Source organism: Schistocerca gregaria, chromosome 7 (assembly GCF_023897955.1).
Source record: "Schistocerca gregaria isolate iqSchGreg1 chromosome 7, iqSchGreg1.2, whole genome shotgun sequence".
In the NCBI taxonomy this organism is placed as follows: Eukaryota; Metazoa; Arthropoda; class Insecta; order Orthoptera; family Acrididae; genus Schistocerca; species Schistocerca gregaria.
Genome location: NC_064926.1, coordinates 148,692,296 through 148,710,648, shown reverse-complemented (window position 1 = coordinate 148,710,648; position 18,353 = coordinate 148,692,296). Strand labels below are relative to the sequence as shown.

Below are 18,353 nucleotides of genomic sequence, written 5' to 3'. Positions count from 1 at the left end.
CCATAGCATCCAGAACTGGGAAAGACTCGAGAACCAATAGAAACAAGCTGACTGGCGAAGGGCATCACGGTGAGCTACCTGAGAGTAAAGAGGTGGACAACAGGAAAATGAAGACAAACAACATAGATAGAACAAACCCAGTGAGTAAAAAAGATCAAAAACCTACATCATTGTGAATTCAGAACGAAGATAATGATGTGCAGTGAGGTCAACACAGTAGCACAGATAAATCACGACTGACTGTAGTACTGCTGCACTGCTGGCTTTAAAGGGCAGTTGTTGGCGCTAATATGCTGGCAAGGTGAAAGGTGAGTGTGGTCTCGTGGGGATGCTTTCAGCTCTACTTAAAGAAGTATACAAGACAGACAGTGCAATGTCTCTTGATGTGTCTCTCTCTTGATAATAAGGTAAGACAGTGACATGTGTGTACAGAAATCAATCATTTTTCTCTCTCTTCAATTGTAACTGGAGTAGGAAAGGAAGTGGGTAATATTTTTACGAAGTTCCCATTGTCACACTCTGAGCAGTGATGTGTGGAGTATATAAGTAGATGCACAGTTTGCTGGAATGTCAATCAGATGATGATGATGTTGGTGGAGGTGAATGTGGCATTTCAAATTGCACATTGAAGTCCACTATAGCAAATTAGTAACCTGATGTATTTCAAATTACAATTTAAGGCCACCATAAAAAATTACTGAGCAAATGTTTTAGGTACTTTTTAGTGCCATCACTGTCATGTCAATTTTTGAGTAAGAATCCAATAAAAAATAACAGTGTCTATGCCTTTCTGGGCAGTGTGGGTGGTACAGCTTTCCGCTGATAAGAGCTGTTTAAATTTTTTACTTCAGCACTCAAGGCAGATTACATGACAAGTGAAATTCGGTCATTCTTTACTCTCTGAAGTCAGATAAAGCTATCTCTCAGTGCACACTTTTTCAAATACAATCCATTTCAATGGTCATTGTAAACCACAAGCTTTTTTTTTCTTTCCAAAATAAGATATCCATTTGGCTAGACCCAAGTATTAATTCTAACAGTTTTTCCTGCAGATGTCTAACTCTAATGCAGTATTATTACTCCACAGAGAACAAGTACATATATAAAAATAATATGAGGGATAGATGGAACACTCGTTAGCATCCTGGACCAATTTTAGAAGAAACGCAATTCAGTTTCAGCAGCTGAACACGCAGCCTATAGCAAGGAAAGAAGCAATATAGAATTAAGGTTCTATGAACATACTTTTGATATTAGAGAATGACATGTTATAATAGAGGATGTAGCCTACACGATGACAGCAAATAAATTTTATATTTTTAAAGAAATTATTAGTGGGATTTTCTGATACATGGAGAAAGACATATTTGTTTCTTGTATTCCCAGAAATATGAAGAGAGAAATATCAAAGTCATGGGATAACCTGTGCTGCTGAATTGGAAACAACTAGAGGAATGCTTGCAGCCACCGAAATTAAAATAAACAGTTGAATCTTAACATTAATTTTTGCACAAAAAGGGTCCTATTAATTTTTTCTCTAGGATTAACAGACTGTGTGAAGATAGCTTGAGAATACTGAAAATGTTTTATGAAATGCATGTGCTTTAGTGTATGTAGTTTTTGTAGGATAATTTGAGGTAGTTTCCCCACTTAACAGACCACAAATGTTTTATATCAAATTGTTCATCTCAACTACATCTACACCAATGGGATACATTGTAGAGAATGACAATGTTTGAATAATATAGAAAAATAAATTACAATGTGCATTAAAAGTGCTCTATCTCAGAAATCATTATGAATAGGGAATATGTCCATATGAAGTTTTTTGTTCAGGATCACTCATACCATCAACCCCTCAAGGCATGTACCTGTCTTCCTGCCTCAGCCAATAGAACAGAAAAAAATAGACATACCAGTGCTGAAAAACATGAACAGTTACTTACACTCTGGGTTAAGAAACGTAATCTGTGCATAAACTGCAATTCATCAGACATACTGTATGTTTTCTTTTTTATTCCTTCTCTCCCCCTCTCTTCCCCCCCCCCCCTCTCTCTCTCTCTCTCTCTCTCTCTCTCTCTCTCTCTCTCTCTCTCTCTCTCTCTCTCTCTTCCTCTGTTTTAAGCAGACATGAAACATCACAAAAAGAGCTCTACCACCAACATATTTACTTGGTTATTGTTACACTGTTTTATATATTGGTAATAATAAACTGAAATAAAAATGCGTAAAACTTTACACGCACACTAATTACACAGCTGAAAAGTGACTCGAGTTATAAGCTATAAGACAGATATATACTAGATTTTGTTAAAGCTGTGAATGTTGTTTTTAAAAAAAGAGTGCAGCAAAATTTCATGCTTTTTTCTGTTCTGATTACACTTAGCAGTCAGGTACTTATCAGTACTGAACCTGTTAACACATTTCTGATCCCTGCTCAAAGGTCTGACCTGACTATCAAAGCTCCAGTCCCTCCTGTGTTTACTGAACTCACTCATGTAAGGACTGCTAATATCATTGCAATGTAAGTAAAGAAACAGATGCGTTTCGAGGACAAACAGGGAGCATTCTTCTTTCATAGTGATACATGACAGAGAATAAGACACTGCATGAGTCAGGAAATGACACTACGGAGCTGAAAGCATGAAGCTGAATACATGCTGCTGGTCAGCAATGAAATTTAATAACATGAACACATGATACAATGAAATTACAGAGAGTCCAAAATGGAGCAAAGGAAGAGGCAGAAAGAGATAGTCTACCAACAGAAGAAAGGTTAACGAAACACATGTAATTGGCAGCAATCCACAAAGTATTAAGATAAATGAAAACAAAGTGATAGGTGAGAATACATATCTGAAATTATAACCAAAAACTACATAACTGCATTTTGAAATAGAAAATAACAACAGATAGCTTGTGGGGAAAAACACAAATTATAATGCTCATTTCATAAAAATAAGGCAGGCTTATACACTATTACAATAACTGAAGTTGAAAGAAGGAGACAATAAACAAAAATAAGAAAAGGTGAATATTCACCTGTACCTGATTATTGTGTGGCACACAGAAACATGTAACAGCAGACAGCAGCACATAGAAACATAACAGCAGACAGCTTACACTAGCTTCGGAGCTACCACTTTTTTTCTGACACCATCTTTCACACAACTACATAAATAAACAAATGCACGCAACTGTGACGGTAACTTCTGAGCATTAGCATGGAGAGTACATGTAGTTAAACTAGGAGAAGAAGGAAAAACTGAAAAAAATAGTAGCTTGAAATCAGAAAAGCCTCTGTGCTGTTATAGTCCAATTTACAAATGAAGGCAGTTCATGCTGGGCAAGGCCAGATGGGGTTTGCATTATTGCTGCTTCCAAGTGGCAGTTGCAGTACATGCACACATGTGCTTTGCACTTGAAGAAAGCCTGTGTCCTGCAAATTACATCTCACATTTGCTTATGTAGAATTTGCTGCTTAATACCACCATCAATGGTGACATGCTCACAACAAATGGAATAAAAATTCATTAAATAACTCACTACAGTCACGTTTAATGCTCACATTGGTTATGATATTTATAGCAGAGTGCTCAGAGCACTACTGAATGCTGATTGGCTGTTAGAGAAAGTGTGATGTAGGTGTACAGAATGATCTTAAACTCAACTGCCATCTGAGACACAAGCTATGGGTGCATCATTCTTCTATGGGCAAATGGTTGCCTTTTCTCATTTTTGTTGTAAGCTTACAGAAGATTAAACAGATGTTATACAACTGAATCCATGTGGATAAGAGGTATTGATACATCATCTCAGATCATCTTCAAACTGTCATTGTAGATTTAATTAAAAAAAAAAAAGAAATTTTTTGACAGTTGGTAATGCAGTTCTTCAGCAAAATTGTGATTGAGGAAGGACTTTCTATGAAGTGCTCTTGAATCAGCATCTAAATCAGCCAGCTACTAAAACAGTATAGATTATGAACAGCGGAGTTCATTATTGAATATATGGTTCTCAGGTCTGCTGTCAGATCGTATTATGTGGTTATCACAGTTTTTCATCAAGGCAACTACATGGTATCATTCAGCGGGTTGCTGTTGCTGAAGGCTGGCAAATGATAACCTCCTTGCCAACAATCAGTAACAGCAGCCACCCATATCAGGCAGCTGTCTCAATGAAACACTGTGGGCCTTACACAGTGAAATGTGGCAGCAGACCAAGAAACAGTTATTTATCAGGTGTGTTGGGAAACCTGGACAAGTGTATTACTATCTGCAGATGTATAATGATGTATAAAAAAAAGTGTCTGCTTGAAAGTAAAGCTGTCTTCAACCCAAGGAGCAGTTTGAATACCATAGTACTTTACAATATCCCACTTAAAACTACTTTTCATTTGCCACACGGCATAATGGTGTTGCCACATTTACTGTCAGCTACACATCAGTTAACGCTCAGACAACAGGGCATGCACTTCCAAAAGGGTAGAATGCTGCAGTTATCAACAGTTAAGTGCCCTGTAGGGCCAGATACTGGATTCTGTAAGTATACTATTGCTATGTGAAAACTCCTCCCATGGAACATTGAACTGAAGCTTTGTGTGGCACACTAGTTGACATTGTGAGCTCTGATTGGCTGGCCTAAGCTCCAAGGCATGAAAAAAGTGTTAAGTAATATAAAATTTTAATCAGGCTATAGGCATGATCCTATGTGATGTGATGTGATATGTCCTTTCTTTTCTCTGACATAACAACAGTCAGTTATAGGTGAAGTGACGGTGAATGTGAGCTTTGCAGCATTTGCCACCACACTAACTAATGAAGTGAAAGCCTGATGGATTTTTAAAAAATAAAATTAAAAAAAACACATGATAGCCCTTGACTTAAAAACTAAGAAGTTCTTATCAATCAGACCTGGCATGAGAAATCATGAGGGCTTAACAATGAAACTGTTTTATAGTTAGTATATTGTGTCCTCACAGCATACCTAGCAAATTCCACAGTTTCAACAGTCTTTAATTTTTCCAAATGACAATTAAAGGTCTAGGAAATATGGGTTGCCTTTCAGTAGTCACATTAAGAAGCAAACTCAATGATTAAAAACCACTTGCTTCTGCATGTTATTCACTGACAGTATGGTGAGCTCATTCATGCACTCAACAGTACAAACTGTTACTCTTCTTTGGTTTTTACAATGCAATCTCATTCCTCATAAAATAAAATGGTTAGTATGCCTATAGCATTGATGATCAGCTTGCTGAAGATACATATGCGGTCTCTACTTCTGAACAGACGCATGTATTGAATCAGACTATTTTACACGAGTTACTAGACAGTAATAATCATGTAATCATCAATAACATGTTTACATTGTATGTTTGTATGAAAAAACAAGCAAATAATGCACCTGACTATAGGGCTAATTTGTAATATGATCATCAACTTGAAGAACTGTTCTCTATTATTTTCTGTAAGATGTCAGCTTACAACATCATTTCAAAAAGTTAGCTAGAGGGATTGCAAGAAGTGTATCAGAATGTTGCATACATAATGAAATCTTTGGTGGGGACATTATGGCTCTGACATAATAATGAAACCACATCTCCAAATTTAATAGTAATTATGTGGAATTTTCTTCTACAATGCATAAGCTCACAGGAAACTTTCATGCCTGTCAATATTCCACAATGTATTATTTTGATACATTTTGTGATAAAATTATACTCTGGTAACATACAGTGGGTAGAAAGTGTAATGGTGAAAGAACATGGTTGACTTTATATTCATATGAATTTGTCTCACAAGACATAATTAAAATTGATTATTTAAGAAATTGTAAATAATTTTCTTCTCATAATTTCAAAATTAGATAATACTACAAAGCATTATAAAAGAAATGACTGTATATAGATTTTCTGCCATAAATGCTTTGTGTGTTATTTCTGTCAATAACCAAATCCTAATTTGCACTGAGCTCATCAAGCAAAAGAATAAAATTATTCTTAGTGGAATAGTCATTCTGAAAGCCAAGACAATAACGATCAGTGCACCGGGCAACATGCATCATGCTTCTGTTTGCAAGACTGGACTGGTTTATATTAAATCAATTACCTCTCCCTGTGGAAGATGATCCAGTCACCAAGGCACATTATATGTGGAGAAAAACATGGCACTATTAGATACTAAGAAACAATGGCATAAGTTCACAAAAATATAAACAAAGAAATACTGGTCTAAATGTGAGTGGTTATTCACAGTTAATCCGGACATAACTAATTGACAGTTACTAGTAAGTATAGAATGAATCATTCCAAGATAAATTTGCACAAAAAATCTTATGTCAAAGTTAACCTAAAATATGAATTCAGTTTGAATGTGTTTCATGAAAAATCACATTTCTGATTCTACTACTACAATATTATATCAAAATGAAAGTGATAATGTTTCGTCACAATTCATTATTAAATGTAATTCATTTGGTTTGACTTAAAAGTTAAACCACAAATACAGAAACCTGATAAAAATTGAAGGGATATCCTAATATGAAAATTTAGGCAACTATTTTTACATACTAGCTCTGCATCAGACAGTATTAATATGCAGGCTTCAGTAGCAGTAAACATTCCAATTATTCTTTGAATTGTGATTCTTCTTTATAAATAATTTGTGGTATAAATCTTCGAAGGGATTCTGCCTGCTTTGCAAAGCTTCACAAAGTAGTTCCAAAACATTTTTTTTCAGTCACAATTGTTTCTGTGTGATAACCAGTGTGTGGTGATGTGTACATGGTCCTCACTTTTCTTTGTATCCTTCACTTTTCATTTATTTATATCTGATAAACTAAAATAGTTATTTGTACATTATGTACCTATAATGTAATGAATCATATTCCTTTTGCAATTTTGTCAAAACTCTGATCATGCCCCCTGCAGAATCTAGAAGTATAGTTAACACATACAACATAATTCCAGACTAAACTAAAAGCCTTTTATTTTATGTAAACTTGTCTACAAATGGGGAAAACAGTTAATAATATGTATTCTCTATTAGTTGTGATATTTATGTAACAACAAAATTTATATAATTTTATATGACTTTTTGGGGTAATGGTGGGGAGTGGCAGTGTATGATGAATTAAGAAAGCAAACAAAATCTTTTTCTTCAATTGTTGTTTCTCTTTTTATGTCCTAACATCACAGCTATGTTCTTTACCACTAACTATCCATTCCAGGTTACATAAACTGTGTTATAATACATGTCCTCTTTCTCATAACGCAAATATAACTTATTATTATGTAAGGATGACTGAGGAGATAAACATGTATATAAATTGTTTTACCTTCCATTGTCTCGTCCTACTCCCCACACTCTAATTGTATGAATTGGTTGAGTATTTAGAACTGTCAAATTTTCAGGATCAATAAGCTTCAGTGCTCCTTCGTCTAAGTCCATGAACAAGTCTTTGCCCTGGAAAAAAAGTTTCAGCTCAATGAGTACCACATACAACAACATAAATAATTATTAAAGATGATAGTTCTGAAGCACCTTGGTTAATCTTACATTAGCAAACCAACAATACTTACATCACCCCATCTTCCCACTACATCAAGCAGATCATTCCTGCCTAGTGATAAGTCAACAATGCATTTGTTAACAGCCTTGCTGCTACGTTCTGGTGTGAGATCTTCTTCTGCAATTTCAACCCAACCAAGAGACCTAACAGCAAATCTTATGGGGCGCTCCTTGCACTCTGGTTCTGGCCGAGCAGGGTAACTACGTCTCCTGGAAGACATTAGATTTGTCAAACACAATAAGCCTTTCTAATATGATTTATGTTAAAGCGCGTGCACGCATACACACACACACACACACACACACACACACACACACACACACACACACACACACACACACACACATTCTTACAGGAGATAGCACTGGTCAGGTCTAGGAGAAAAGTCTTACAAACCATTGTTTGGTAACAAATAACTGCTGAAATATGGGTCATTTCATCCTATGATAGTGACCTGTCTTTTTACAATACAGGAAGTGCTCAATCGGGTTAGTGTTTAGTCTCGCACATCCCTCAGCTCTGCTTCTCAAAGATAGAACCATGTACCCATGTGAACACACCCGATTGTCTTAGGATTTTGTCACATGCATCAGAGAGATGCTCCTCCATGTGCAAATTGCCTATGGATGAGGAATACACTAAGTCTCTATAAATTTTCCCATAGTTAGAAATCTAAAGGATTAAGATCACATGAATGGGGAGGTCATGCCACTGGACCTAAATGACCAATCCTTTACCAACTAAACATTTGTGTTAGGAACCATCATTTGTGTTGTAGAATATGAAGATGTGCCACATTGTGCATAAACCATACCTGTTGTTTTTCTGCAAGAGTAGCATTGTCCAATAACTCAAGCAAGTTGCACACACCAATTACAGTCTGGTTAAAATTACTCGTTAGTTGACTCTGTCACTTGTAACTACAGAGTTGGCACATTGGCTGCTGAGTGCATAACAGGCAACACACAAGCATAGCAGGTCACTTGGCAAGAGCTTTTTTTTTACTTACGTGTAACATGGAGCAATATTGGAAGTGGCTACTGTGAAGGAACTGTGGCAAATGACACGTTTTGTAGTCCTGTATTTAAATCCATCCCTGACCAAACCACAAATTTGTCATGTGCATTGTAACAAGTAAATGGTGATCAACAACTTGTGGAAGAGCTATTACTCAGGCTTGCTTTGTTCACAGCAATTGAATCAAACCTCTATGAGCAAACTCACAAAAAAAAATAATAAAAAAAAATTAACTTCAGTGCTAAAAGCAAACTGTAGTTTCTCATGTTCATTGAAAACATCCTCACTCTTGTTACATGAGTTGCCCTGTTTGGCACTTGGTTACACATTACAGGCAGATTCCAAACAAAAAAAGAATGGTAAAATGAAAAAATAAGAGCAAACAAAAAGTCAACATGGTGATGAAAATGATGCACCAAAGGATGGACATAAAAACATTACATTATCAAATAAAAATGAAAAAAGTGATTTCGACAAAAATGCAAAATTCGTAGCCTTTGACAAGATTCATACTCATGACCTTCTATACAGCAGGAATGTGTCTTCACCACTATGCTATGCCACATCTCTGCATTAAACTGTTATCTTAATGGCTGCACACAATAACTGTATATGCAACACCAAATCACATGTTGTACAAAAGGGTCCAGTAGTGTTTGGCAAGTGCTGTGTATGAAGCAGGCATCTTTGTTACAACACTGAGTGCTGTGATTGCAGGAAACCCCTACATGTGAAGTGTCAACCAGCATGTAATTTTAAGCAGACTACATTGATGAATAGTACCTGTTAATTTATGAGCATTCAGGAGGCCCTTTCTGGGGAACTTCAGCCACTGGGGGGCAAGTCTTATTTCAGGTGATGCCACATTGGGTGACTTGCAGATCAGTGATGATGAAGACAACACAAAACCCAGTCCATGAGCAGAGAAAATCTCCAACCCAGCTGTGAATCAACCTGGGTTTGCTGCATGGTAAGTACGCACGTAACCACTCAGCTAAGTAGGTGGACAGCACAATCTCAAACCAATGTGTACAGGGTGGCTGAAGTAGGAAATAGCTGCAAGTGGTATGTTTAACAGTTACAGCACAGTCAGGGACTAAGTACAGGGGGAAAAAAAAAAAAAAAAAAGACCAATGACCATCAACAGTAAGGTGGCCAACATCTATGAGCACTTGAAGTTCTTGACACAAGTAAAATGGCCCCCAGTTTCCGTACAGAAATTTTTCTAGTTTTCACCAGTACTATCACCTGAAAGAATATAGGATGCTTCATAAAACATCTGGTATATTAAATCAATCCATTTTATTTATAACTAATATACAGGTAACTATGCCCTCTGTGAAATATTTAAAAAAATTGCTGTAGGTAAGTGGCTAAACATAAATTAACAAACGATACAGCATATGAAAAACAAACTTTTGAAATTTTTCTTTCGAACATAGTGTAATGTTGCCACATCACTGTATGGGCCACTACATCGAAGCTAGTGTTTATGTCCCATATCTAATGTGGACCCTCAAAAAAACTGCAACATCACATCATAGCAGCTGTTCTTACCTTCATTTCTGATATTCTGGTTTGGGCGTGTGCTATATAAAAGAGGGTGGGGGGGAGGGGGTGGACATGTAAGACACTTACAAACATTGTAGATAAAAGACGGTAACTCTGAGAGTTTGTTTTTATGTACTTTTGTAACATTACTCATGATCATTTATCTGTGTTTTGAAATGTTCCAAGGACTTTATAAGTACCCTGTATGTATGTTTCAAAGATATAGTGACCTCAAAAGTCAATCCAGTATTGTGAAAACTACTGTCACTTCATGTTGCAAGAAATCACATATTGCATTTCTTGTAGTCATCCCCAATGGTGTCCTAAGATAATTACTCCAATGTGCAAATGACTGATTATCAGCTGGAAACCAATCCCTTAGATTGAGCTGTGTTCCAAGATCTGCTATGGTCTGATAATTAGCATCTCTTTTGACAAAATTATGTAGTTCAAATGCTGTCTGAAAAATTATCTCACAATCATATTTGCAATGTCTCCAAAAACAATTTATGTTTTCATCTTATATCAACAAACAATATGCCTGTCAATGAAGCATGCTCTGTGCTAGTTCTAATAGGACTACCGCTGAACTGGAGGAGTGGTGGAGGTAGAAAGAATGAGAAACCCAATTTAATTTCACAAAATGATGAGATTGTGATAGGGATATTAGAGGAATCTGATTAAAAAAGTAGCCAAGGAAGAGATGCTTCACTTGGTGGTTCAAAGGATAACAAGAAATTTGCACTCTTTGTTTCCTATCAGTTACATATGACCTGAACTACTTGTAGGAAACACCACAGACACCATACTTATATAGTTTTAACAGTATTAGATTATGACCTATAAGAGCAAATGCTTTGGAAAGGTCCAAAAACAACCCACAGATCAGTTCCTTCTCCTGAATAGCTTTGTAAACAAGTTTTAGAAAATCTGAATAGAGCCACTTGTGTAGATTTGCCTTTTCTGAAACCATTCTGTGCATTTCCAAGAAATTTATTTTTGTTTTAGGAAGTCTGGCAATCTGTCATACATTATTATTTCAATTATTTCGAAAATACAGATAAGAATGATAGAAGTCTGAAATTTTTAATGTCAAACTTGTCGCCACTTTCATAAACTGATATTACTGTTGAGTGCTTAAGTTTACTTGGAAAAACACCGGTTTCAAAGGAGTCACTGATTATGTCAAGTTGAGTGACAATACTATCGTCACTACATTTAATAATTTTGTCAGGAATACCATCAAATCTGCAGATCATTTTTCTCTTTAGTTCACAGGTAGCTGTTTGAACTTCTTTGGGTGTCACAGGATATAGGTACATTGTCCTTTCATTTACTGGAGTTAATGCCATTGTCTTTGAATTATATTTAGTTGTGATTAGGTTTTGGACTACATTAACATAATGATCATTAAATATATTAGCTATTACAAGTGGATCATAAACAATTTCATTTCTGTGTTTTATGGTGATTTTATTATATGCATTTTCATGTTTGCCTGTATGATTATTAATAACTTTCTACATTGATTTCATTTTGTTGTTACCCTTGCTGATATATGAATAATTGTGCTTTTTTGCAACAACTATAGCTTCCCTGTACACTTTCCTATAACACTTTACATATGCTTTCAAGGGTAGCATTTTGCTTTGCACACTTTTTAGCATATTAAGACTCTTTGATTTCACATGTTATCCATGAATTTATTTTTTGTTTATTTTCATTTTCTTGAGAGAGAATGAAATATCATAGTAGTATTTATAATTTGACAATAACTTGTTCAATTTTATATCTACATGGTTTCCATGTTCCTATTTACATTTTTTTAACATGAGATTAAAGCCCAAATGCTGTTCATGCTGTAAATAAATGATCTTGCAAACAATATTGATAGTAACCTCGAACTTCATGCTGATGATACAGTTACCTATAATGGAGGACTGTCTCGCTACAGCTTCACTAATATTCAGTTGGATCTTGGTAAAATGGTGCAAAGACTGGCAACTTGTTTCAGTTCTTCAGAAATGTAAAATTATGCACTTCTCAAAATGAAAAATTGTGGTATCCTATGACTAAAATATAAACAAGTCAAAACTCGAGTCGGTCAACTCAAGTCATACATATAACTGTGTGTAACAGTTTGTAGGGATATGAAATGGAATGACTGCATAGGCTCAGTCATAAGTACAGCAAGTGGAACACTTTGGTTCATTAGTAGAACACTGCACAAGTGCAGTCACTCCACAAAGGAAATTGCTTACTTGTGCAGCCTGTCCTCGTATATCTCTCAAGTGTGTGGGATCCACATCAAATAAGACTAACAGGGAGTATGAAGCATACAGAGAAGGGCAAAGTGAATGGTCACAGGTTTGTCTGACCCATGGGAGAGTGTCACAGAGATGCTGATAAAACTGAACTGACAGAGACTTGGAGATAGTCGCAAACCATTCTTAGAAAGCCGGCATACAAAGTTTAAGGGATCAGCTTTAGATGAGGAAGCTAAGAATATACTACAACTCCCTAGATCAGAATAATTACTGTGCACACAGAGGAATTTAAACAATTATTCTTCGTGTACTCCATACATGAATGGAATGGGAAGAAGCTTCAAAAGCAGGCACAATGGGAAGTACCCTATGCCGTTCACTTCAAAATTGATTATAGGGTATGAATATTGATGAATTTTGGATTATTTTGCATTTTAGGAAAGAGATAAAAATCACAATGAACAAGACTGAAATGAAGGCAGCCATGTTACAGAATGGAAGATGAGCAGAAAAAGAACTTAAAGACCTTTAAAAAACAAATGATGGGCCATTGTCATAAATGGAGCCGCACAGGCCTATTCGTTGCACACACATGAAAATTACTATAGCAAATATAGACCAGTATGTGTACTTTGTGATATGAATAGAACTATCTAGTTCTACATGTATAGTAGCAAAATAAGACAAAAACAAAACATAAATTAAGAAATTATTTTCAGTGTTTCTGTATGTATTTCCATCAAAGATTAAATACTTAAATAATGATGACACACTCTTTAGTCATTATGTGTACACTAGATAATAATCTTACTAGATACACTAGATGATGACAGTCTGAATATTATAGCCAATTTGTAAATCTCTCAACAAGTATTCCTAGAATACATTTAATGATGATATAAATTCAATTTTGTAATTCAGTCACCGCAGAAAAAGAACAGTAGAAAGTAACACATTTTATATGGAGAAAGTATTGGAGAATTAGGAGAAAAAACAAAATATTACAAAGCTATTCTCCAATTTGCTGTGTTACCAACCAAGTAAAAAAGAACAACAATGTAAGGATAAGATAGATTGCTACTCAACATAAAGATGACATGCTGAGTTGCAGACAGACACACTGAAAAGGCACTTACATGTTAGGTTTTGGCTGAAGCCTTTTTCATAAAAGGAAACATACACATTCATTCACACAGGCAAGCACACTTCACACACACATAAATGCCATCTCCTGCAGTTTGGACTGGTATGAATTGCCAGTGATGGTGGTCATGTGTGCATGAGGTGTGCTTCCTTGTGTGACTGAATATATCTGAATTTGTGTGTGTGTGTGTGTGTGTGTGTGTGTGTGTGTGTGTGTGTGTGTGTGTGTTTTTTTTTTCTTTGTGGCCAGTAGCAAACTATCTTTTCAACTTAGCTTGAACAAATTTTGACATTACTGCTTACTTCAGAGCTAATTCTTCTTTACGTTCTTCCTTCTTCTTGCCATCTAATTCTTCCAAAGCAGAGCTTGTATTACTCCTGGTGACAGACGCAATCACAGGAGACTGGTAACTACTACTAATTGCCTGCAATAAGAAAAAAATAAACTTATGAACAAAGCATTATGAATGAGCATAAATTTTTAATAGTCATTATGTGTAATATGGTTTAGAGAGATGTTTTTTTTAAATATTAGTACCACCATAAATAATACTGAAAGAAATATATTTGACTCACACTCTCAGATTCCTGAACGAGCGGTCTCTTAGCTTCTGCTTTAATGGCTGATGTAGCTGATGGAGGTTCTCTCTGGATTGTGCCACTTTTAATATGCCAGTAATATGGCCCATCATTATCTGAAAAATTAATGTTCAAATGGCAGCAATATAAAGAAACACTATGTACAATTTTCAGAATCTCTAGCTGCTTCCAATTGATACAAAGTTGACTTGAGTTGGCTATCTAAGAAAATTCCATTCAATATATACATTCAATTCTTTTTTTAGCCTCTGCAATGTTTTTTTTTTCTTTCATAGTTGTGTGCTGTCATTCAGAGGGTGAAACAGACCATAAGTAAGATAGTGTAGAAATCCTACAATAGAATTTTAAGGCAACATGTGAACCTCAAGTGATGTAATCTTGTCATGAGAAATGAAAATTAGGTTTCCTCACATATAAGACTAACTTAAATTTAATGATAAACTGTTTGAAATCTTTCAGTTTATATCACATTTTTTTCAGCACAACGAGATATTTGAAGATACATTTTGCATGCTAAATGCTTGCCACGAACTGATTCTTTACACTTATACTCAAATCTGGAATTCTTAACGTAGTGGAAACAACCTTTTTAATGCACTTTCTTTTTTCACTAAAATTTTTCAGAATACCAATTCTACTATTGCTCTTTTTTCCAGTTTGTTACTAAATTAACAGCTTTTCTTCAGTCCTGTCTAGAAATTTTGATGTCAGCAATGAAACAACAGTTACATAAAGGGATCAACTAGAATGAATGAAAATAACATGCAGAACTTATGTGAAGTGTCCATCATTTTATTCTCTAAATCTCAGATTATGAGTATTATTTTTAAATGCTATTCTTAAATGCTATTTAAGAAAGACTGAAGCTTAAAGTCCCACCAACAATGATATCATCATTGAGGTGGATAAAAAGATAGGGTTGGACATGGATAGGGAATTAAATCTGCCATAATATTTTAATAGAAACAGCCTGGGCATTTTCTCTAATTGATTTAGGAAAATCAGAGGAGCACCTAAATCTGTAAGGCCAAATGGGGAACTGAATCCCCTTTCTTCCCGTTTCTAGTTCACTAGCTTATGATTGTGTCAATTCACATGGCAGACTGCTTTCTAGGAGATGGTCAGGGACTACACACAGAAAAATATACAAAAAGACAGCCAGATGGTATTTGAGGAAAGTCACAGGTGAACATAATTTTTTAAAGAGTTTTCTGATGCTGGGTAAAAGATAGCATCTAAAGAAACAGCTGCTACTTTCCGATTCATGAGGTCATCTTGCTGATTTCACAAAAGAACTCTCCCGAATGAACAAAGCCAGTGAAAACCTCATAAGGCCATTCAGTTACATACTAGCACAACTGTTCCGTGCACTATAGGACTGCTGTAATTAACAAAGAATAAAATTGTGGACAAGTTAAATGGCTTAAATATTATAAATTACACCCCAGATTGCACTGGAAAAATAAGTGGAAGGTTTAAATATCAAAATATGTAACAGCCTAAGAACAGATTCAGTGTTCCGGGTTTCTTTGCTTCAAGTGTTTTTGAAGAGAAATTAAAGTAAATTTAAATGATAATCACAGCTGTTGCACATGATAACCTACCTTCATGTTTCTCCCATCCGGGTGGCAAATCATTCTCGAGGCTATGTGGTCGCCTCTTCACAGGGACTGCATAAAGATCATTGTTTAAAGATCCAGCAACATGAGGAATTTCTGGTTTTTCTCCATTGCTGCAATATACAAACAATATGGAATCAGTTTCACTGTGACACAAATAATGGAAGAAAATTACAGATGTTGACAGATCTAGAAAATAACTGAAACTTCATCCTTATATTTCATTTCTCAATAGTGATGACTTGCAGGCTATGTATACAGGGTCTTCAGAACCAGTATGAAAATCTTATAAATGTTATACCAAATTTCTTGTAGAAGGTAAATACTTTAGATTTAAAGGAGACAACTCACCAAAACACCGAAGTCTTGAGTTGTTGATAGGCACATACAAAAGAAGGAAAACTTGCTAGCTTTTGGAGTTATCCTTTGATGAGCAACAGCATACACACACACACACACACACACACACACACACACACACACACACACACAGGAATAACACACCTATGCCCCTGCATGGTGCTGGGGAATTTGGGTGGGTAGGTTGTCCTGAGAAATAAAAATATGTTGCCCCCTTTCTGAGTTAATTAGCACTGAAGTTTGCCAATCAGACCATTGTGTGTGCAAATTCAAGCAGACCTCGAGAGACTGTCAAATTCAAGCAGACCTCGAGAGACTGTGTCACCAAACAGGTTCTTCCTTTGGTTTCCTAATACTGAATAAGAAAGCGATACAAAAATTGGACATGGGACAGTAATAAGGATTGAAACCGAGCCAAAGGCTGAGCAATCTTGTGTGCTACCATCTATGGTGTGATAACAACTGACACCAATTGTATTTGACAGGCTGCTGGAATACTGGTGCACGACAGGCTGATTGGCTAACTTCAATGCTAATTAATTGGGAAATGGTACAATGTATCAAATTTTTTTCTTAACAATTGTTTTTCAGTATAGCCTACTCTACAACACCCTTACAAGCTTTCCAGACTGCTTCTAACCACCACTTAAAACTAGCACAGCAAAATTTACAGGAATGGAAAGTGGTACTGATGTGTGGTTTTCACAGAATGGACTGGTAGTCAGGGGCTCGTATTTTTAGCCAATAAACACAGTGTAATAGTACTTAGAAAGTGTATTTTTTGTGCAACATACACTTTTTTAAATGGAACAGTGCCTATTGACATTAAAAAACTAAAAGTAGGGTAAGTTATAATGTCAGTGGTGTTTGTTGCAGCAATCCAGTGCGAGCCGTATACAAGATATTTGTATTTTGCAAAGTTCCCACTCCAACACTTGTTTGTGCCATTCAACTTGTGTAATGCAAGGTACGAAGTTGTTATGTTTGCTTGCAGTGTACTTGAGTGTTTCTTGGGTGCACTATGACTTGCTATTAAGTATGTGACAGTCCAAGCAGTAGATTGTGAGTGAACGATGGGTTTTACCAATGCAGAAAAAGCCGACATGTTCATGGTGTACGAAGAATGAAGGAAGAATGCAGTTCCTTCTTCTACAGTGTAATTGGCAACATATCCCAATAGACATCAACCATCTTGAAAGTTAATTTATCAACCTCTTTAACCAGTTATGTGAAAGTGGTAGTGTAACACCAACACCTGCAACAGAAACAAGTGAGAACAGAAGAGGGGAAATTGATGTTCCTGCTGCTGTTGCAGTTGATCTGTATGTTAACTCCCACACAATCGCACTTTGAAGTGGCATAAATCAGGCAAATGTCCTACGAGTTATCTATCGACATAGGTTCCATTCCTATGACATCTCTCTCCATTAAGAGCAGCAAGGAAATGGTTATGAGAATCATGCTGACTTCTGAACATGGGCATTAAGACAGGATGCTCCAGATCTACCATGTATCTTGTTTAATGATGAATGTGCACAAGTATCGCAGCCTCCTAACAGACCATCTTCCATGGATGCTAGAAGACGTTCCTCTGCAGGCTACGAGGAAACTGTGGTATCAACATGATGGCTGTCCAGCCTATACTGCCTGAAGTATTACACAATGTCATCCAAATCATTGGATTGGATGCAGGTCAGAATCCACATAAATATTGTATGCACTTATGTTGTCCTTTAGTGTATGCTAACATAGGCATTGCACAAGTATCGGTGTGGGTATTTTTCAAAACACAATATCTTGTAAACAACTCACACTGGACTCCTGCAATGAACATCACTGACATCTAATATGTCCTACCTTTAGTTTGTTAATGTCAATAGGCACTATTCCCTTTAAAAGTATATAGTTGAAAAAAATACTTCTTAAGTACTATTACAATCTGTTGATTGGCTAACTGTACCAGCCCCTGACCACCAATCCACAACATCCCACATCGGCAACTTGCGCATAAATGGTGGTGGTGGTGTTGATGATGATGATAAAATATGAACTGCTGATGAGGGCAACACACACACCCAGTGTTTTCTGTTTATAGGGAAGAGCTATGAAAATCGTCTGTAGCCTGTTAAAGCACCCACGCCACAGACAGATGAGTTTTCCAAGGCACAGCTGTTAAAAAATGACAAGCATGAAACTCATATACAAAGAAAATTATGTCACATTT

At 36.1% G+C, this 18,353-nt stretch overlaps 1 protein-coding gene across 1 annotated transcript in view; it reads right to left on the bottom strand.

Moving 5' to 3' along the window:
• LOC126281320 (protein Fe65 homolog) overlaps positions 1-18,353 on the bottom strand; it is an 821,707-nt gene that overhangs the window by 34,126 nt on the left and 769,228 nt on the right. The window contains exons 5-9 of the mRNA XM_049980168.1: positions 15,755-15,882; positions 14,127-14,245; positions 13,854-13,975; positions 7,583-7,781; positions 7,339-7,466 (exon numbers count right to left, since the gene is read on the bottom strand). Coding sequence (XP_049836125.1) covers positions 7,339-7,466; positions 7,583-7,781; positions 13,854-13,975; positions 14,127-14,245; positions 15,755-15,882 — 696 coding nt within the window. The remainder of the gene's footprint in view (positions 1-7,338; positions 7,467-7,582; positions 7,782-13,853; positions 13,976-14,126; positions 14,246-15,754; positions 15,883-18,353) is intronic.